At 46.4% G+C, this 22,128-nt stretch overlaps 1 protein-coding gene across 3 annotated transcripts; it reads left to right on the forward strand.

The window, feature by feature from the left end:
• Positions 1-4,007: 4,007 nt before the first annotated feature.
• NEIL2 (nei like DNA glycosylase 2) lies at positions 4,008-19,307 on the forward strand. Of its 3 annotated transcripts, none has more exons than XM_027069377.2 (5): positions 4,008-4,165; positions 6,036-6,175; positions 11,223-11,578; positions 16,135-16,331; positions 18,266-19,307. In XM_027069377.2, the coding sequence occupies exons 2-5, from the start codon at positions 6,038-6,040 to the stop codon at positions 18,577-18,579; spliced, it is 1,005 nt and encodes a 334-aa protein (XP_026925178.1). In that variant the 5' UTR covers positions 4,008-4,165; positions 6,036-6,037; the 3' UTR covers positions 18,580-19,307. The 3 variants fall into 3 exon arrangements, with proteins under 3 accessions (XP_026925178.1, XP_026925179.1, XP_026925186.1); XM_027069378.2 differs by lacking the exon at positions 4,008-4,165 and adding an exon at positions 4,253-4,369; XM_027069385.2 differs by lacking the exon at positions 4,008-4,165 and adding an exon at positions 7,610-7,788 and having other exon boundaries at positions 6,074-6,175.
• The last annotated feature ends 2,821 nt before the right edge of the window (positions 19,308-22,128 follow it).

Raw genomic sequence — 22,128 nt, forward strand, 5'->3', positions numbered from 1 at the left:
ACCTCTTAGTCTTACATACTCTTGTCAGTACAGATGAAACCTCAGGGCCTGGAGTCTAGAGACTCCAGATTGATGTTCTTTGAATGGAAACCCATACCTTTTTTGTGTTCTAAGTAATGCACTTAAAAAAAAAAAAGTTTCAGAAGCCATACATCCAGCAAGTATTGTCTCACAAAGTACCCACCTTGGAAACTACTTATTTTAATGCTGCAGCCATTGCAGAAATATATGTTGGAATTCCCTTTAGACACTCTCCAGAATCTGCTCATGTCAACCTAAGAGAACCAGGCTTGTTGCTCATTGCTTCCTAGCCACATTCAGTGTGGGGCCCCAAATAGAATTATATCACCTGACCAAATTTTGTCACCAGTCCTTTCTAACTGCCTCTTTAAAGGATAGGAATTTGTCATCAAATGAAGAGCTATTGAGGAATGTTCTTTAGACTCTGAAAGCTACTCCCAGCAAAGAGAGCAGGGGAAATGGGGAACATTTTCGGGTCTTCTATGGATGCCACACTGCAGAGGAAAGCATGCTATGCGCTAATTCTGGTCTGAGGTTTCCAGAAGAACGTTACTTACTTAGAACGTTACTTATTTAGAACATTCTAAGTAAGTATTCTGAAAATATAATAAAAGCCAGGTCTACTTGCCCAGGAAGGTACCCACGCCCTGAGATTTTACCCGCTATTCATCATTTTAGGGGTTTCACGGACTCTGGAAACTTCTCCATATAACCCAGGTTAAGAACTCCTGCTCTCAGGCTCTGGTTTGGTCCAGTGCTGCAAGGCCAGGTCAGCTCCATCTAGGGTGTCCTGGCACTTGGTAGGACACGCTGGCTCAGAGTAAACCTTCCTATTTAGCTATGAAGTCAAGCAATCTATCAATCCTGGGGGCCCTGGTGCTGCTCTAGACTCCCAGGGGGCCCTGCAGCCTAAAATCCAGCTGTTTGCACAAGGACACGGCCGAGGAATTCTGGGTAGTTCAACCTTACAGGATGGTATGGGTCTGGAGTCGTGGGAATACGATGGGGTTACAGGACACAAGCTGCTAAGGATTTGGGGAAGTTAACGTTGCTAAGGTTTCCGATAGCGGGTCTGGGAGAGTCGAACAGAAAGAAAACTGAACGCTGCTAGGAAAAAAGGATAGATACCTGGATTGAGAGACCATGCCTGATTCAGTTACAGATCGTGAGTGGTCTCAGAGATCATCTGGTCCAAACCCTCTTGTCTCCCACCATTGTTGAGGGAACCTGCCCAAAGCCATGGAGCTGACCTGGAGCCACACCTAGCACCTAACCTCAAGGAAGTCTCGGAAATTGGCATAAAAGTACCATCCTTGCAGTTAATGCACTCACCATATGGGGGCACCAGCATCCTCCTACTCTCTTGTGGCCACCGGAATATAAAAAAGCCTGATTTTCAAGCAATCTGAGGTCAGCCCAGAACTTCTACTAAAAAAAGTGCCCACTGCTTATTGATCATTTCTGCACGTAGGACGCCGCTAGTAGCTTTATATATCTACATAAAACATGTCTATATCCTCACAATCATGTTTTGAACACCAGGAAGATACTGCCCATGGATTTTAAGTAACTCACTGTAGGTCACAGAATGAATATGCCTCCAGAAACGAATGAAACCTTCTCAGGGTGGTTCAGAATCCCCATACTCTTTTACTGGCAGTTTGATTCCTCACCAGATCCTTCTGCTTTTCTCCTTCACGTCCTTTCTTGCTATCTTTGAGGTGGCTGTATTCTAACTGATTTTCATGTGCACTGTAACTTTAATGCTGTTGGAGAAATCAGGGCCACAAAGGAAGAGGGAGGAATTGGCTTGATGGCCCTTAGAAAGCTAGGTGCTGAGACCCAGGCTCCTGTGAGCTTTGGGGTTGCCCCCAATCCAGGAGACAAATAACAATAACTAAACATAGGGAGCCGGGCCCAGTGCTCAGAGATGTAGGGAAATCGTCTCAATAAATCCCACAGTATCCCAGGGAGGTAGGCATTTCATTTCATTCCATAGATGAAGAAACTGAGGCACAGAAAGGTAAATTACTCGCCCAAGTTCTGCCCACTGAGTGGTGAGATCTGGACCCAGGTAGTCAGTTACAGAAATAGTGTTCTTTGCTGCTATTCCACAGAGCTGCACTTCTAGGACTAGGAGTTTGTCCTTCCCCAGCCTTACTCTCTTGGAATGAAGGTTACATACCCTTGCACAGTGCTTTACAGTTCATGAGTGTTTTGCATCTAATATCTCATTTAATCATTCAAAGAATATTTATTATTGAGTGCCTACCAACTGCCAACCACTACGTTCTAAGTCCTTGCTACCCCAAGTGTGGTCCCTGGACCAGCAGGAGGGAGCTGCTGGAAAGGCAGTCTTGGGCCCTGCTAGAAACCAGAGTCAAAATCTTCTTGTAAACAAGATTCTCAGGTGATTCATAGGCATATTAAAGTTTGAGAAACCCTGTCCATAATAAAGCCATATATATCTCACTTAAATTATAAAGATTCAAAGATCTATTGTGACTTGCTTGTCTTCCCGTAGCTAATAACAAGGCAATATAAAGAGCTTACAACAGTATCTCACATATAGTATCCGCTCAACAAATAGCTATTATAAATGATAGTCAAGCTGTGAAACATTTGGTTTCTTTTATTTTTTTAATGTTTATTCACTTTCGAGAGAGTGCAAGTGGGGGATGGACAGAGGATCCAAAGCAGGCTCTGCACTGACAGCAGTGAGCCCGATGTGGGGCTTGAACTCACGAACCGTGAAATCATGACCTGATACAAAGCTCAACTGACTGAGTCAGCCAGGTGCTCCTGGTTTCTTAACTCTATAGCCCTTTGGCCTCAGCAGAGCCTTCTTAGGCACCATTCATTCCAAGAGCTGAGGCAATGATTGCGTTCTGTCTTCCTTCCTAACTCAGCCAGAGTCTAGAGAATGGGGATTTAGGGGCTCCAGAAGCTACTGTTTGTCCAGATCCTACAGCAGGGGGCATCCTGATGGTGAGGCTGTTCTCCAGAAGAGGCCAGATATACAAAGAGGGAGACTAGAAGGTTCTCAGGGGATCCCAGTTTCCAACCTGGAAATTCAGCACCTGTAAACCTCATCCCGTCTCCAGGGTCCCTCCATGCTGAAGAACTTCAGTATCCCAAGCCTCCCTAGCCCTCCTCTCCTCACTTCCTGCCCCATCCCCTTTAGTAGAAGGCCACCTGTTCCGTTCCCTCTCAGTCAGAAAGACACCATCTGGCCCAGGAGACTGGGCCTGTCTCCTGTGCTGGCCAAGTCCTCCTCAGGATCCTCTTGGCCAGGGTCTATGGTGCCTGCTATCCTGGATAGTTTCCAGAACACCTGCTCTGGCTCTTCCCCAAACTTCCCTGCTGTCTTCTTGGAAAGTGCTGGCTCCCCATCCTCTTTGGAGAACTAACAAAGGAACATTCATTTTTAAATAATCTACCGTTTTATCTTTATTACTCTCTGAAATAAAAATTTAAATATTAATTTTAAAGCAAAATTTGCTTACGGCAAAAATTAAATAATAATATTCAAATAATATAAAGTGAAAGATTCCACCCTTTAAAAATTTCATGAGACTTTCTTGAAACTTGTTTCCTTTCCAAAATGACCTAAGCTTGGACGCCGTGCGAAATCAACTCAAAAAAGGTTTTGCCCGAACCACCCAAAGTTCTCCTATTCAGGAATTTAACTTTTCACTATAGTTGCCTGTCTCCATTAGACAATAAACGTTCCCAAACGCGGTTTGCTGGTCTCCACCAGGTGCTCGATCTCTGCCTCTCTGTGCCCTTCTCTCCCTTTCTCCCGCCCTTTACGCCCAACACGCGGCCACCCCCTCAGGGGAGGAGCCTCGCGCCCTCCCCAGCCAGAGCAGGGCCCCGCCCCCTGCGCTCTCCACCCCCGCCCCCAGCTCGGGGGCGGAGTCCCGCTCCACCCCACGCCCCGGCCGTACACCGGAGCCCTGCCCCCCTGGAGGAGGAGTCTGGCGCTACCCCGCCCCTCCCCGCCTCTGGATCTGGACCTGCTTCTCCCGGGGTCGTTCCGCGGGTAGAGCCGGGCGCACGCCAGCCTCCGCGTCCTCTCCGTCCTGTGCTCGGAAGCGGCGCCGCGGTCCTGGGGCGGGCTGAGGGGTGCGGGCCGCAGCCGGTGAGTTCCGCCGCCCGCCCCCGCCGTGGCCCGCGCCTGCGGGGAGGGAGGAGCAGGCCGGGACGGCGCAGGCCCCCTGCGCAGCGGTGCGCGGAGCCCCCGCGGCCTGCGCGGGGTCGTCACCAGCTACCTGCGCGACGACGCAGTGACCGACAGTTTTAGAAGCATCCTTTCCGGAATCCGCACCCGCAGCCCAATTTTTTGGTTGGTTTGTTTACCGCTGTGCGTCCCTGCATTTACCCCTGGGAGGCTCCCGTCCGTGCCCTTCAGCCCTGTCTCTGCGCCTGCCCATCTCCCTGCCTCACCCTGAGAGACTTGGGGAAAAGTAGCCATTTTAGAGCCACCCTCGGGGAGTGAGTGGTTTACCTCAAGAAGGGAGGACGCCCTGAAGCCCCTCTCCGCTGCCTCTTTCGGCTACGAAGCCATTAACCAGCCTCACGGCAGTTAGCCTCTCTAAGGAGGGGCCTTGAGAGTAGGCAAGATGTCCCCATCAAATCTTTGTCCTTTCCCCTTCTGGTCCCTTCAGGCTATGGCAGAGGTAACTTGCTGCCCAGTTTTACATCTCCATAAGTATACCTAAAAGAAATACGCCCCTGTGTCAAGAAATTTCAAAGGGTAAGTGCATTTCAGATGGACGCTTTTCCAGAAACTTCCTCCGTTGGAGATGGCCTGGATACAGAGAGCTGGTTGAGGTTTAGGTCAGCTCCAGTCTGGCAGGTCGCCTTGCAATCCAGAACTTTTTGTCAGTAAAGCCTCTCCAGTATCTTGAAGGCCTGATTAAGGGAAATAGCGCTACTTTTTAGCGAATCTAAAGCACCATCAAATTTAAAATACACATTATTGAACGTGCTGCTAATTAAACTATGAGAAAGCATGCATATAGTAAGAGGCATCCCCATTTTGGAAAACTTTAAATGTTTTTTAGAACTGCTGAAATACGATAGCTCCCACCATGCCAGGTACCTACTTAGTTCTTTGGGGTTTTGTCATAACTTACAGAGTCTCGTGCAGGTGAGGAAACGGATGGTTAAGTAGTGTGCCCTGGTTAAGGGGAGAGGTGGGGTGGGGAGGGACTCCTAGCTGCAGGAAACCTGGGTACAGGCCACTCAGACTCAAACATCTGAATGCTTACACGTAAACTCTGAGTGAACTTGGGTGATTGGGGGCAGAGAGAGATGGGGGTCACAGATAACCATGGATCAGGGTTAAAACAACCCCAGCTGTTTGCAGTTACCAGGAATAATTATCTGTAGTTAAGCTGGATGTGGCCTCTCCCTGCTCGGAACGAACATGACCCCCTGTCTGCACTTGTCATGGTTCTGAGCTCTGTATTTGTCATCACACACACAGAACCCCTACTAGTGGGGTGGTCCTGGGAAGACCACATCCACATCTGTGTCTGTCTGTCCCTTACAGCCTTCTCTTCCATCACCATTTCTCCCCTAAAAGTGGGGAGAGAAATCAGCAGCAGTGGGTTGGAATAATTAGTTTTGCTGAAGGGGGAGGACAGGGAAAGTGTGGAGAGGAGTCTGGGGCCCACAGTGCAGGCAAATTACCTAGGGCCAGCTCCTGTCCAAGCCGCCACAGGAGCAAAGTGGAGGCTCCCATGACGTGATGCCTAGTATGCTGTTGGTGTGTAACAAGTTTGCTGCATGAAGAAAGGAGAAGGAAACTGGGCCATTACTGGGGAACTGGCCCACACCCTGGCACAGTTCGTCCTTCTCTTTGATCTGACCCCTCTTCTCAGCCACACTCTCTTTTTGGCCATCTGTACTCTTCAAGCTGATGGCAAAACACAGCTGCTTGGAACTTGGCACCCATAAAAAATGCTAGAGAAAAGCTAGCTTCTTTTCCCCACTTCTGCCTGCAGGGATGCCAGAAGGACCATCTGTGAGGAAGTTCCACCATTTGGTCTCCCCCTTTGTGGGGCAGCAGGTGGTCAAGACAGGGGGCAGCAGTAAGAAGCTAAACCCTGCCAGCTTTCAGTCCCTGTGGCTCCTAGACAACCAGGTGAGTTGATTTGGGCTTGATACCTCACATAAATGGGCTGGCTCCATCAGCATGTCCTGTGACTCCCGTAGAATTTATCTCTAGGGGCTCCTGGGTGGCTCAGTTGGTTGTGTGTCCGACTTCGGCTCAGGTCATGATCTCGCGGTCTGTGAGTTGGAGCCCTGCGTCAGGCTCTGCTCTGACAGCTAGGAGCCTGGAGCCCGCTTCCCATTCTCTCTCTCTCTCCGCCCCCCCCTCTCTGCCCCTCCCCTGCTCTGTCTCTCTCTCTCTGTTGAAAATAAATAAACATTAAAAAAAAACAACAAGAATTTATCTCCAGACTTGCCATGCTGTCGCTTCCTTGAGCCCAAGACAGCCACGCTAAGACCCCATGCAGCCTCTCCTCTGAAAGAGCATAGTCTTCTGATCTAGATTCCAGTTGGCTCATCCTTGCCCTGAGCATAAGTCAGAATTGCCTCAAGGAGGGTCCCAGGGCTCCTGTGGTCTGACTTGTGGCTCTTCCTCTAGGCCTGCTTCTTACCCTGCCCTAAATCTCACTTCCAATCATATTGAACTATCTGGGGCTCCTCTACCAATCCTTCTTGCTCAGGGTTTTGACATGCTGCTCCCCTGCTTGGGCAAGTCTTCCTTTTTTCCCCAAATCTGCCCCATTCCTATCCCTTCATGTGACCATGGTAATTCCTCATTTTCAGGATTCAGCCTTGCCATCACATCCTCTGAGAAGCCTGGCCTGCCTGCTCTAAAGCTGGGGAGAGACTTCTCTGTGCTTCCAGGCCCCCCCACCCTGAAAGGCGGGGGGGGGGGGAGTGGGGGGGGGTCCTCCAATTGAATTTGTTTTACTTGTTGAATGGAGGAGACAGATAAACAGGTCAGGGCCTGTGCCCTCATCAGTATTGTATGCCTAGCACTAAGCTGAATGCCTGCTCTTAGGAGGCATATATATGGTAATTACCTATAGAAAAAATAAATTAGCTCTGGTGTTTAGCTGTGTGCTCCTAAGCAAATTGCTTAATCTCTTAGCTCTAGTTTCTGCAATCGTAAAATGGGGATAAATCACTTACCAGTTAAAATTGTATTAAACCGACTTTATGCCTGGCACAGATAGGTGTTCCATAAATGCTAATTCTCTTTTTTCCACCTTACCCTTCACACACCCCCCTCAGGTTATAAAACCATTCTTGGTTAGAACTGAAAGAGGTGTTCTAGAGCTTCACATATATTTTCAACGTTTGGAGATGGGGGCTCAGAGAGGTAGAACTCTCAACCCAAGTTGGCCTAGCTACCTGGAAGCCAGGTCCCCTGACTTCCAGGTCTGTGCTCCTCCCACGGGAGCCTTTGGACTCTTTGACCAGATGCTACACTGCAAAGTTTGCAGGGGCAGGATTATATCCTTTCACCTCTGGATCACTAGCACTTAGCCCGTGCCCGCCACAGAACTAGCTCTCCGAGAATATATATGGAATGGCTGAGTGGACTGAAGAATGTGTGGAAAAGGAAATCTCGAGACGGAACTGGGAGCCAGTTTCCTAGAAAACCAAGGTAGACATTGGGTGTTATGGAAGCCTGAGAACCCTGCGGGACATGGCCTTGGGGAACAGCCTGGCATGTGGGTGGTAAGTTCTCATCACTGCACTTCCTTCTCTGCACGTCTCCCTCCTAAGGGTCCAAGAGTCGAATTTGGAAAGTAAGACCTGGATGGACAACAGAGGAAACTGTTAGGTAACAGTGAACGGGAAGGAGAAGAGCATATGATTAAGCCCCATTTGAGGGCCTTAACAGAGAAGAGGTCCTTGGGGCCTAGAGTAAAAGACTTCATGAAGGAGGTGGGATTTGAGTTGGGCCTTGAAGGATGTAGGAATTTCGATGGACCAAAAGGAAAAGAAGGGCATTTCAGGTTTCTGAAGCAGTTACAGACAGGAATGAGAACAGTGGGCTGATGAAGCAGGGAAAAGATTGGCCCCACTCTGTGCCACCTGTTTTTCTGGCATGTCACTTTCCCTGTCTTTCCTTGTTGGTTCTCCAGTTTCTATATCTGGAATTGTGTTTGATTACTCATGACAGATTCAGAAGAACTGCTTATTCATGTCTGGAGGTTCCTCCCTGCCACCCCCTGCCCCCCGCTCCCCCCTTCACTTCCTTGACATAATGGGAAGTCTAGAGGAGGCAGTCCAGAGTGGTATGGGAACAACACAAGATCATTAGGCATCAGGTTCTCTGCTTTCCCCTCCCTGGGGTGTGACCCTCATCCTCATGATGATAACATGGCTGCTGGGATTCCAGCCATTACATTCTAGGCAGGAAGAAAGAGGGATAGGGCAGAAGGGACCTGAAAGCTGCTTGTTCACCTGTTTTATTTTACTATTTTTTTAAGTTTATTTATTTTGAGAGAGTGGGGGAGGGGCAGAGAGAGGAGAGAGAGAATCCCAAGCAGGCCCCCTCACTAACAGTGCGGTGCCTGATGCAGGGCTCCATCCCACAAACTGTGAGATCATGACCTGAGCTGAAACCAAGAGTCAGACATTTAACTGACTGAGACACCCAGGCTCTCCATGGTTCACCTGATTTAAAGAGCTTTTCTGGAAACCACATTTGACCACTCCTGCGTATGTATCACTGGCTGCCCCATCTCTAAGGGAGTCTGGGAGACAGAGATTTTTAGCTGAGAATATTGAGGTTCCCATAATTCAGCAGGTTTGTCAGTAGGGAAGAGGAGAGAAGGAGCTTGGGAGGCGGTCAACAGTCTCCCTACACCAGGTTCCATATCTTCTTTGTTTTTCCCTCTCATGTTGCAAAGCACACACTCCAGGAACTGCCTGAGAAAGAGTGCATGGGGGATAAGTATTGAGTCCTTACATGGCTGTTAATGTTTCTATTCCATCCTTTTTGGGTGGAGTGGGAGATCTAATCCAACCCCCCTACATACTTAGACTTTTAACCAATCCTCTAATTAAAAATAAATCTGTAGCAGCCTTACTGAGATATAATTGACATAACGTACAATTCAGCCATTTAAAATGTGCAATTTGGTAGTGTTTAGTATCTTCACATAGTTTTACAACCATCACCACAATTGATTTGAGAACATTATCATCTCCCCGGGAAGAAACCCTGTGCCTGTTAGCAGTCACTCCCCATTTCACCCCAACTTTCCACCCCTAGCCCTAGACAACCATTAATCTATTCTCTGTTTCTATAAATTTGCCCCCCCCCCTTTTTTTTAAACGTTTCACATATATGGAATCATGCAACATGTATTCTTTTGTGACTGCTTTTACTGAGCATAATGTTTTCAAGGTTCATCCATGTTGTAGCATGTGTCAAGAATTTCCTTTTGAAATAATGAATTTCCAGAGGGAAAGAGTGGAGATTTACTCATCTGTATGCCCCTCAGAGCTTAGCGCACTGACTGGCACATTGCATTGTATAAGCTCAATTAATGGTCAGTTAATTGAAGTAACAACAATTTCACAGGAATTTAAAAGAGGGACAGTAGAAATTGCCAACAGTGTCTTGACCTAGGCGTTTTTTGACCTGATGAATGTTTTGATCCTCAGGGGCATTTGACAGATACAGCATTATACCAACATTGGTGAATTTTCATCAAGAGGGTATTTTCTGGAACAAAGCCTGTTTTTGCCCACTTAATTCTTGCTTACTTTTTTATGTAGCTCAGTTAAAGCTGTTTCTAATATGTGGCAGCAAACTGCCGTGCTCAGACTTGCAGATGAGTTATTCTGGAATTCTTTAGAAAGGTAATGCCCTCTTTTAGGGAGAGGATTTCGAAGAACTACAGTTATAATGTGTATACTCACTGACAAATTGGAGATGACATCAGAACTGTGTGATCTCTAAGTACGTACTTTTGGTGGCTGAAAAAGCAACATAGGCGATTCCATTATTGACGCTGGGTGTTTTGGTTTTGCCTGAATTTCAAATCATGCAGATCTGGCTCATCCTGGAATCTGGACGCGCATATTACATACCAGGGCTAGCAATATGAAAATAGAATACGAAGCAGCTGGAACATTCTTTTACATACATTTCCCTTTCTCCTCTTTTACTGAAATCATTTTCATTGGGATGAGGTGAATTCTTATTACATTTTATATACATTTTATGGTTTGATTCATGGATCAGTTTTTGTTGATCGATACTCCATTTTTATTGATTATAGTTTTTTATTGTGAGTTCTCTTGTGGTTTCTTCTAAACCCAATTTCAGTGAGTTGAGAAGTACCAATTTTTACGATGTGTAAAATACATTGTATATTTAGAGTGTACACAATACAGTACTTTAGCTGCTGTCGATTTGTGTGGTGTGTGTGCTGGCTATTTCTAACAAAGAAAAGGTATTAATTAAATACAAGAATGACAATTTGCATTTACTTCTTAGCCAATCCGTGAAAGCATTTCCCCTCAGGAATTCTAGGGTGGTCCTGCTGTAGAGCATGGATCTGTGTCGTTGCTAATCTAAGTCTTCTGCTTTCAATCACTTTGAAAACTATGTGCTAACTGCCCACACCACTTGAGTGGAGAGCAAAAGGCAAGTACAAAACATTCAACTTGGGAGAGCTTCATGGAAGAGGCAAAAAGGGATAAATTTGCATTCAGAGAGATACCTGCATACCCCTTTTCTCGTCTTCCCTTCTTTGGGGCTGTAAGCCTGTCCCAGTCCATTCAGACTACTTTAGCAGAATACCACAGATGAGGTGACTTATCAACCGCAGAAATTCATCTCTCACAGTTCCAGAGGCTGGAAATCCAAGATCAGACAGCCTGGCGGCTTGGGTGTCTGGCGAGGGCCTGCTTCCTGGTTCATAGACCGCCACCTTCTTGCTGTCCTCACCTGGTGGAAGGGGTATGGGAGCTCTCTGGGGTCTCTTTTAAGGGCACTAATCCCATTCATGAAGACTTCGCTCTCATGACCTAATTATCTCCCAGAGGCCTCACCTCCAGATACCATCACACTGTGGGTTAAGTTTGACTGTACAACTGTGGGGAGAACACAACTCCATAGCAAAGGCTTAGATCACTTTCATTTTTTTCAGGTCCATGGAAAGAAATTATTCCTAAGATTTGATCCAGATGAAGAACTTGGGTCCCTTGGCAACAACTCACTACCAGAGCCTCTGCAGGAAGGAGAGAAGAGGGAAGAGGCTGAGGACCAAAAGCAGGCCTTGGGGCCCAGCAGCCGGGAAATCTCCAGCCGGTCCTCTCAGTCCCTGGAGCGTGTTGTTCCCAGTGGAGGCAACGGTTTGGAGTGTTTGCAGGGAGACACTCCCGCAGAAGGTGCTGAGAGGTGGCTGCAGGTCAGCTTTGGTTTATTTGGCAGCATTTGGATGAACGAGTTCTCCAGAGCAAAGAAAGCAAACAAGAGGGGTGACTGGAGGGACCCCATTCCAAGGTAATGGAGTGGTTGAGTGGGCTGTGGGCTGTGGCTCTGCAGTGTTTAACACAACGCCCCCGTGCAGGCTTGGGGCTAGGCTCTGTGGGCTCACTCACATGGCTATCCTCCCTGCTCTCCAGCTGCACACTTCCTAGGAGAGAGAAGACCCTTCTGTGTCTACCCATAGTAGACAGCAGTCTGTGGTCTGTACTCAGAGAGCGGAGGAAACGTACTGGGGCAGCTTAGAAAAAAGGAAGAACTTCCCCCACAGGCGTGGCTCCTGAAGGTGGGATGGCTCTGAAGGACATTTTATGGCTTGACTAGTGCACTGTGAGAGCAATGCCTTGGTGTGTAAGTCTCTGTCCATTTCCAGGATTATTTCCTTAGTACAGATTCCCAAAAGAGTCATTGCTGGTCACGGAGAACGCACATTCTCATGGCCTTGCAGAAGTGCCCACACTTGGCTGGATTCTTTTATATTTATATATATGTGTATATGTATATATAAAGCTTATAGATATATAGATCTGTAGATATGATCTATAGATATAGCATGTATATATTATACATTTTTTTCCATGGGGGTAAAATATGTTGGTCAGAGTTTAAGGGATAATTTGTCCTGAGACCTTGAAAACTTACAAATCAGGGGCGCCCGGGTGGCTCAGTCGGTTAAGTGTCCGACTTCAGCTCAGGTCACAATCTCGCGGTCCGTGAGTTCAAGCCCCGCGTCGGGCTCTGGGCTGATGGCTCAGGGCCTGGAGCCTGCTTCCGATTCTGTGTCTCCCTCTCTCTCTGTCCCTCCCCCGTTCATGCTCTGTCTCTCTCTGTCTCAAAAATAAATAAACGTTAAAAAAAATTTTTTTTAAAGAAAAAAAGAAAACTTACAAATCAGAATGCACATCTCAGCACTGTGGGAAGGGACAACCAGGTAGTCCTGAGGCTGAGGCTGAAGCCCCTGTGCACTCTCAGAAGACAGATAATGAAGATTAAGTTTACTCTAATTATGATGCCCTTACTTTATGCAAGTCTCAATATTTTAAGCCACACAGTATGTGCACAATCGCAGATAATGGCGGGGAAAATAATGCCACTAAATAAATTCGCAACAAAAGATTTCATGTGTCTGTTTGCCATCTGGATGTCTTCTTTGGAAAAGGGTCTATTCATGACTCCTGCCCATTTCTTCACTGGATTATTTTTGGGGGGGGGGGGTTGTTGAGTTTGATAAATTCTTTATAGAATTTGGATACAACCCTTTATCTGATATGTCATTTGCAAATATCTTCTCCCATTCCATTGGTTACCTTTTAGTTTTGCTGATTGTTTCCTTCACTGTGCAGAAGTTTTTTATCTTGATGAGGTCCCAATAGTTCATTTTTGCTTTTGCTTCTCTTGCCTCTGGAGACATGTCAAGTAAGAAGTTGCTGCAGCTGAGGTCAAAGAGGTTGCTGCCTGTTTTCTCCTCTAGGATTTTGATGGTTTCCTGTCTCACATTTAGGTCTTTCACCCATTTTGAGTTTATTTTTGTGTATGGTGTAAGAAAGTGGTTCAGTTTCATTCTTCTGCATGTTGCTACCCAGTTTTCCCAACACCATTTGCTAAAGAAGCTGTCTTTTTTCCATTGGATATTCTTTCCTGCTTTGTTGAAGATGAGTTGGCCATATATTTGTGGGTCCATTTTTGGATTCTCTGTTCTGTTCTATTAATAAACATATTTGCTTTTGTGCCAGTACATACAGTCTTAATGATTACAGCTTTTTGTAATACAGCTTGAAGTCAGAATTGTGATGCCTCCAAGCTTTGGTTTTCTTTTTCAATGTTACTTTGGCTATTCGGGGTCTTTTTATTTATTTATTTTGAGAGATAGATTGAGATTGTGCACAGGGGAGGGTCAGAGAGAGGGAGAGAGAGAATCCCAAGCAGGCTCCAATGCTGTCAGCACAGAGCCTGAACATGGGGCTCGATCCCACAAACCTTGAGACCATGACCTGAGGTAAAATCAAGAGTCAGATGCTTAACTGACTGAGCCACCAGCACCCCAGGGGTCTTTTCTTTAAATCTTCTCTTGCCAAGTCATATCTGTTTTTTTTATTCTTCATGTTTTATATTTTCCTTTGTCCCCCACCCTACTCTTTTTCTTAATTAGGCTTACCAGAGTTTTATCAACTTTGTTCGTCTTTCAAATAAATAATACTAGTTTTATATACTCTATAAGGGAAGAGTGTCTACTCATTTTCCAAATGTTTGAGTGGGGTCATCATTTTGTTGTCATTTTATTACTGGATTATGATCAGGGCAGTCAGCCTGTAAATTTTCTACTTTAGGCATCTGTTAAGATCTGTAGCCAAACACATCATTGATCTTTGCTTACATTTTTATGTACATAAATGAAGATCAACGTAAAACATTATGAAACTGTTAAGAACAGGTTATTGCTTTGAAAACTCAAATTTTCTCTATCCTTGCTTATTTTTTATTTAATATGCCAAATGTGGGAAGAAGAGTGTTAAAATCCTCTAGGGTGATTGTGGTTTTATAAAGTTTCTCCTTGTCTTTCTAGTGTGTTTATGTGTTTGCTGCCCTTTTGTTCAAGGCATCAAAGTCTCTGACTCTCATAGGTTCTCTGCAGCTTTATTATTAAATAATAACATACATTCTATTTGCCTTTAATCTTGAATTTTGCCTTTCCTGATGTGAATAATGCTACTCTGGTTGGCCCCCCATTTGGTCTTTTTCCACTTAGTTATAGGCATGCTTTTTTCATTGATGTTAGGTATGTTTCTTATAAACGGTGAACATCAGGCTTTCGTATCTTATTTCTTTTTAAGTTGACTTATTTATTCTGAGAGAGAGAGAGAGAGTGTGCAGGGGAGGGGCAGAGAGAGGAGAGAGAATCCCAAGCAGGCTCCACACCAGCAGCCCAGAGCCCGACACGGGGCTCCAACCCACGAACCATGAGATCGTGACCTGAACCAAAACCAAGAATCAGATGTTCAATTGACTGACCCACCCAGGTGCCCCGGCTTTGGTATCTCTTTAAAGTCAAACCGAAACTGTGTTTTGGAATGGGGTAGCCGCAGTATTTGGATTTCTTCCATTTGCCATTTTATTTTATCTTGTTTCTTTCCTTCTGTTGGATTTTTCAAGTTTTTTTTTTCCTCTTTTTAACTCCTGTTAATTTGGAAGTGCTTCTGTTCATCTCCTTTCTATTGCTAATAATCTTGACTTTAAATTAGACCTGTGTTTTTTCTTAGCTAATAATGACTGCGTTTTAAACAACATTAAGTGAATGACACCTGTCCCTTATTATTGAAACTGGTTTTTTGCTCACTCTCCTTCATCCTTCTGAGAGGAGACCTTTAAAATGTTTGTACTTCACTGCTGCTTTTCTTGTCATATCCACCCTATCTCCTGTGTTTGCTGAGATCGTTTAGAACCTTAGTTCCAGGTTGTTAACTATATAATAGTATTAATTATGTGTAGGTAAATTAATTAATATTAAAAACACATGAACATGGGTATCTTCTGATTCAAGAATGCCTTCCTAACACATTACAGTTCTCCGGTGTGCTACTGTATAGTCCGCTTAGATCTCACAATAAATATTACACAACCCAGTGCTGCCCCTTATGACCCCCCTTTTCATCTCCCCTTGGCTTGAGGTCCCTGCTGCTCTCATTCCCATTGGACAGTTAGTCTTCCTTGAGTAGTTAACCTTAGTTGCTATGGTAGATGTGTCTCTGAGTCCTCTTCCTCTGAAGTTGTCCCTTCACTTCCACATAAGGTGCCAGCTACGTCAGATATGTGGATATTCCCTTTCAGATGTGGAGTCCGGTTGCGGTCTGATTATCTGCCCTCACAAAGTAACCCATTGTTTCTTTATCAAAGTTCCTAAAGTTTCTCTTCTGTCCTTGGAATTCAGGAAGCCCCTGGGAGTACGTGTGGGTATGGATTTCTCAGTAAATCTTGCCTGGACTGGGAGTGGTACCTCTTTAGCATTCATTTCTCTGTCCTCCTTAACGAACTGTGTTTTGTGCAGGTAGCCACACCTGCTGGGCTTTAAGACTTTTCTGTGTGTTCCACGTTGTCTTCAGTGAACATGTATTGCTATGATCAGAGAAATGAAGCGATACAGATGTCTTCTTTTAATCACCGCATTTAGCCCTGAGATTTTTCTGATGCTGGCAGAGCCATCCCTTTTCTCTTTTGGGATCTTAGCTTCCCTGGGTTAATCTTTTTTTTTTTTTTTTTTTTGGTTAATGTTTATTTCTGAGACAGAGACAGAGCATGAGTGGGGGAGGGGCAGAGAGAGGGAGACACAGAATGGGAAGCAGGCTCCAGGCTCTGAGCTGTCAGCACAGAGCCTGATGCGGGGCTCAAACCCACAAACCAGGAGATCATGACCTGAGCCGAAGTCATTCACTCAACCGACTGAGCCATCCAGGTGCCCCATGGGTTAATCTTGACTGTGGAGTGAGAGCACTATGGACATCTGGCCTGACTCTCGAGTGGGAACTGTGTGTATGCGTGCCCTGAACTGTATGGACTTACGATCTTTTCTTTCTTCCCAGGTTGGTCCTGTACTTTGGCGGTGGTGGCTTCCTGGCATTTTATAATTGTCAGATGGCTTGGAGCCCTTCCCCAGTGGTCATACCCGCTTCTGACATCTTGTCTGAAAAGTTCCATCGAGCACGAGCCTTGGAAGCTCTGAGCCAGGAGCAGCCTGTCTGCTATACACTGCTGGACCAAAGATACTTCTCTGGTTTAGGTATGACTGATGGGAGAGGGAGGAGACCACCCACCCCCTTCTCCCCCCCCCCCCGCCCCCCGAAGTGTGCCAGTACTGCTGGTCTTGAGGCAGTCATTTAATCTCTTCAGCTTCACTTCCCTCATCTTTAAACTGAGGGAGTTAGATTAGGCAATTTCTAACTTCTCTCCTAGCTGAAGAGTTCGTATCCTAATTATATTATAAGCTGGAGTCTGCCGGTGGCCACAGTCCAGTGTAACTTCCTAAGGGGCAGGAGCCCTGTCTTCTTCCTCCTTGAATGCTCCACTGCCTGGTGTGGTGCCTGGCACCCGGCAGGTACTCGATCACCTGATCGGTATCTGCTGGGAACTGAGAGCTGTACAGTTTGCTGAGGGAGAGCACCGCGTTCGCTGGTGGGGCCTCTCTTGGGCAGGTGGAGCTGCCTGCTGGCCAAAGCACACAAGCCTCAGGCCTCCTCTGGGAGCTTAAAAGACATGACCGAAGAAGCAGGTTCCCTCTCTCTGTGCAAGGGTCATGAGCAATGAAACTGTGAGCGTTTTGAGGCGGGGAGAGCTGAGCACTGTGAAAACTAGAACAGCCTGAACTAGAAAAACTTACTGCTCTTCCTGCTTCAGCAAAAGAATAAGTGCACCTGTGATTGGCTGCTGAGGCAATCGAGCGAGCCGGTGATGACAAAATCACCTCATAGCCGAGGCCTCGTGTTGCCTGCCGCAGCCACAGCTCACCTTGTGAGCAGGGAGGAGGCCCAGGGGCTCACCAGACAGCGGCCTCGCATTTTCACAGTAAGACTGTGGGAGTCCCTGAGCCCTGAGGAATAAAGAGACCCTTACAAGTAGCCTTTGGGATATTTATAGCGGGAGCTAATGCTCTACTAACTAGTCATTATTACTAACCATAGTAATAACAGCCAACATTTTTTCAAGTGACTCTAATATGCCAGGCACGTGCTTTCATTCTTACTGTTTCTCTGTAGGGTAGTTACTTATTACTTTTCCCTTTATTCAGATGAAGCAACTAAAGCAGAGGACACATTGCAGATAAATGGTACAGCTGAGCCGTGAAACCGGTTTGCCAGTGAATTGGTCATCCATCCACTCCACACATGCTGAACACTTGCCTTCTGCCATGCTCAGCTTCCCCTCTTAAGGAGGTTATTAATGGCCCGGTGAGCACGGACTCAGGTCACCACAACTTAAGATAGATTGTGGCAAATGCCTAGTAGAGATTAAAGAAAGTGCACTGCTGGAACATTTTGAAGAGAATCAGTTAACTGATTCTGGAAGGAGGGCTCAAGGCTGACTTCAGAGAATGTGGCAGCAGTAGAAAAATAATGAAATAATACCTCTTAAACACTTTCTACTTCAGGCATTATGCTTGACATTTTAAATAATAACAGCTAATATTTATTGAGTATTTTCTGTGTACTAGCCACAGTGCTCAGCATTTGTGCTTGTGTGTGTGAGAGAGAGAGAGAGAGAAAGAGAGAGAATTCTCGTTTACTGCTCACAAAAGCAGGTAACCAAGCCCCATTTTACAGCTGAGGAAAGTGAAGCTTACAGAAGTTAAGGAACTTGCCAGAGTTACATAGCTAGGATCTGGTTGAGCAGGGGTTCAAAGGCAGATGGTCAGGTTCCATAGCCTGTTTTGATAACCTCTTTGCTGTAACATGGACCATGCCTAAGTTTACTTCATTCCGTCTTCACAGCAACCTTAAAGGTAAGTATTAGCAAACCCGCTTGGCAGACAGGAAGTTGACTCAGGATATGTGACTTGCCCAAGAGCCTCCAGTCCATGGTAGAGCTGGCTCCAGGTCTCCTGGAGGAGCCCCCTGCCGCCATCCGACCAGCTTCAGTTAGCTCTGCTAACTTTGCGGACCGCGCTCCTCATGGATGTGTTCTTTTTCCTTCCCTTGCCCTCTCCCTGCCTCCTCCCAGGGAACATCATTAAGAACGAAGCCTTGTTCAGAGCTGGGATCCATCCCCTTTCTCTTGGTTCCCTCCTCAGTCCTCTGCATCTGGAGGCCCTGGTGGATCACGTGGTGGAGTTCAGTGCCGACTGGCTTCGGGGCAAGTTCCAGGGCAAACAGCAGCACACGCAGGTCTACCAGAAGGAGCAGTGCCCCGTCGGGCACCAGGTTATGAAAGAGGCATTTGGGCCTCCAGGCGGCTTCCAGAGGCTCACCTGGTGGTGCCCGCAGTGCCAGCCCAGGCTGCCACCTGACGAGCAAGAGCAGGGCCGGCTCTCCTAAGGCTCTCTAGCCCCTTCTTCATAACACTTTGCCCTGCAGGGGCTGATTCCTGAGTGTCAGGAAAGCGGGCACTGTCAGTATGTGGGACTGGGCACAGGAAGTGGAGGGTAGCGTGGGTCGGGGGTGGGGGGCGGGTGTCAGTACCATTGCTGTCCATCTCTCTGGTGTTCTAAGGCACTTTCTACAGGGTTAGATTTTTTTCTTTTCTCTAGTTTTGGTTAATTCTTCTTATCTAATTCTGCCGTTGTGAAAGATGAGAAAAATTATGACAATGGTAAAGGGAGAAACCTCCCAATGGGGCATTGAAAGTGATAGCATATGGAGAACAGCTATGCCTCCACATTGCTTTGCAGGCCTTTGGTTTTGTTTTTGAAAGCTTGGTTGGTTTTCAGGCCCTCCATTTGGAAAAAGGAGTTGTCTCTCTTTGTTCCCCTAGAGGGATCCAGGGATGAGGATGGAGTAGCACATGAGGGTAGTGACCCACCTGGATCCTTTCCTGTGGGATGGAGACCCCGAGAGAAAGGTGGGAGGAAGAGAGGGACCGGGAATTGGCCACCTTCCTGCCATGCCCAGTGGGCTTAAGAGAAAAGCTGCTTATTTCCTCCTTAAGGTGTTGATATGTTGAACAGTGCAGGAATCGAGGATTGTAGAGACACGTTGTCAGGTTGTTAGCAACATGTCCAAGAAACGAGGACAGTGACGTGAAAATAAAGCTCTTTGTTCTTTTCCGTTGTTGTCTTTATTTGGTAGTCAGGGCTCTCAGGCTGTAAATACCTGAGCTCTCGTGAAGGCGGCTGTGTAGGACTGGCTGAGTTGGTCCGACGGGTCCGCTGAAAAGGAGCAGGGCAGGGAGGGGTGAACACACACCTGCTCTTCTGCCCGTAGGTGTGCTGCATTGCCATGAAATGTGGCAGAGCACAGGTGGATTTATTTCCATTGCACCAACCTCTGGCCTGTAGAAGACAGTGATTTGCATGAGCAAAATGGAAAAACGGTAAATATTTTAAGGCTTTCCTTTACATTCATCTCTTATGTCATCAAGAGTTGTTAACACTGGGGAAAGCCACTTTATGGCAGACCTGTAACCTGTAGGGACAGTTAACATGTACCGAGTACTTTATGAGGAAAGCTGTTAGCCCAGTTATTGCCATATAATCTGCAAAAAAACCTTTCGTGGAGATAAGTACTCACTGTTACAGTCTTTGTTTTATAGATGAGGAAACAGAACTCTAGACTAGAGGCTGAGGAAGTTGCTTAAGATCACACAGTTAACAGAGTTCAAGGGCACACACATATCACTCACAACTTTGTGGTTCCTTCTGTACAGGCCTCTATAACTGTGCCCCCGTACTGACCCAGGTGATGACTGACATCAGTAGGGGTATGTCCCTGAAAGTAGCCAAGTTTCCTTCGATGCAGCACCTCTGAAAATATGACTTTAGAAGAAGCATCACCCCTGATGTCTCGCAAATGAAGGGTTCTGTCATCAGATAATGCCTTATTCCCCTCGTGGTGCTTTGTGGACCTCATAAAAGGCTCCCAGAAATTTTGCAATGAAGCAAAGTGCTCTTACTTTGCCCACTGTTTCCTTATTTTACCATGAAACGCATTTCACCTTTACTCCTCCTTGGAACAGAGTGTGGAAAAGGCAAACTTCTTCAAGCACCATTTGAATCTGCTCTCACATGTGCCTCTCCACTGTCTGTTTTTCCTTTGGATCATTGCCTGCAACCAATATCAACAACCGCATTCAGTCATGACTTTTTTTTAAAGTTTATTTTGAGAGAGCACACAGGCGAGTGGGGGAGGGGCAGAGAGAGAGAGAGAGAGAGAGAGAGAGAGAATCCCAAGCAGGCTCCCCACTGTCAGTGCAGAGCCCGATGTGGGGCTCAATCTCGTGAACCGTGAGATCCTGACCTGAGCTAAAATCAAGAGTCGGATGCTTAACCGACTGAGCCACCTAGGTGCCCCTCAGTCATGACATGCTTATATCCAATCTAAATCATTTCTGCTTTCTTTGTATTTCTTTCATAAATATCTTACACAATTGTACATTAGTTACCTTTTATACTTTACAGAAGTGCCATTCTTTCGGCCTTAGGCTGTATACGAGTCAGCTAGGGTTGCCTGACAAAATAGTATGGCATGGGAAACTTAACAGAAATTTGTGCTCTCATGGTTCCAGAGCCTGAAGTCTACCGTCAAGGTGCCAGCATGTCAGTTTCTCCTGAGGTCTCTCTCCTTGGCTTACAGCTGCCTTCTTGGTGTCCCTACAGGGACTTTTCTCTATGTGCAGGTACTAACTGGGGTCTCTTGCTCTCCTTAGAAGGATACCAGTCCTGTATATAGGTTAGGGCCCCACACTTACGACCGCATTTAACCTTAGTCACCTCTTTAAAGGTCCTATCCTAATATCCCACATGGCAGGTTAAGACTTCAATGTAAGAGTTGACTGGGGAGAGAAATGGGGGTATTTAACTTAAATTAGTTTGTAAAACCCAACTTCCAGACTGGATACTGTGAAAATACTATTTGAGTAATAGACTGCTTTTTGTATCTATAAGAATTATTTATCCACTCTTGCATGTATGTGTGTGCATGTATATATATTATAGGAAAATGTTATGTGTGTATGTGTATATACATATGCATATACGTATATATATGTTTCCTGAATTCAAATTTATCTTTCTAACTCACATGGGAAAACCTAAGTGTAAAATGTTAGGTATGAGCTAGGGCAGTGACGATGTCCAGACTGTTTCCTCTAAGTCAACATCTTATCAGTACACTTGGTCCAGAGTACAAGAAGGGGAATGGCCTGGGAAGGTTCTAGAGACACGGGAGGGTTGGGCACTGTGGCCTGTGTGTGGGTCTATCCCATTGTGATTGGTAGAAAAGGAAGGAGAAAAACGCTGTGGCTGCTGTTGATAAAAGAAGTGACAGAACTGGAAACAGCAATGGGAATGGAACTGAGGGGAGGTGCAAGGGCAGTCACGGGGTCGAGCTCCTACGTGTCTAGATGTGGACACTCGAGGCCGGGGTTGGAGAGGGAGAGCTGAAGATAGCTCAAGCCTGGCGCCCGAGCTAGAGGAGCTTCCCCGCTGACTGATAAGGAAAATCAGTGAGGAGGTGAGCAGGTTCTGGGGAGAAGATCAAACTTGAGGCATGTTGAGCTGGAGGCACCTGTACGGCACCGGAGCTGGGGAGGACAGCGTAGTTTGGAAGTAGACCTGGCCCTCCACAAGTGCAGGCCGGGCTGAGAGGCACGGATGTGAGAGCTTCCCTCATAGCATGATGCTCAGTTAGAGAAGGTTAACAAGGGCCATCACGTATCATGAGAAAAGATGGCGGTCACAGTGGGACCTTAGAGAATGTCTTGTGTTTAAGCAGCAAGAGCAGAAAGAGAAGCCAGTCAATGAAAGATCAAGTATAACAGGAGGAAAAGTCAACTTCAAGTAGAAGCTGATAGTCAACTGGCTCATGCCAAGTTGAAGGAGGAGAATGAGAAGAGGCCTTTGGATTTGCCAATCAAATGTGAGGTCATGA

Source organism: Acinonyx jubatus, chromosome B1 (assembly GCF_027475565.1).
Source record: "Acinonyx jubatus isolate Ajub_Pintada_27869175 chromosome B1, VMU_Ajub_asm_v1.0, whole genome shotgun sequence".
NCBI classification, from domain to species: Eukaryota; Metazoa; Chordata; class Mammalia; order Carnivora; family Felidae; genus Acinonyx; species Acinonyx jubatus.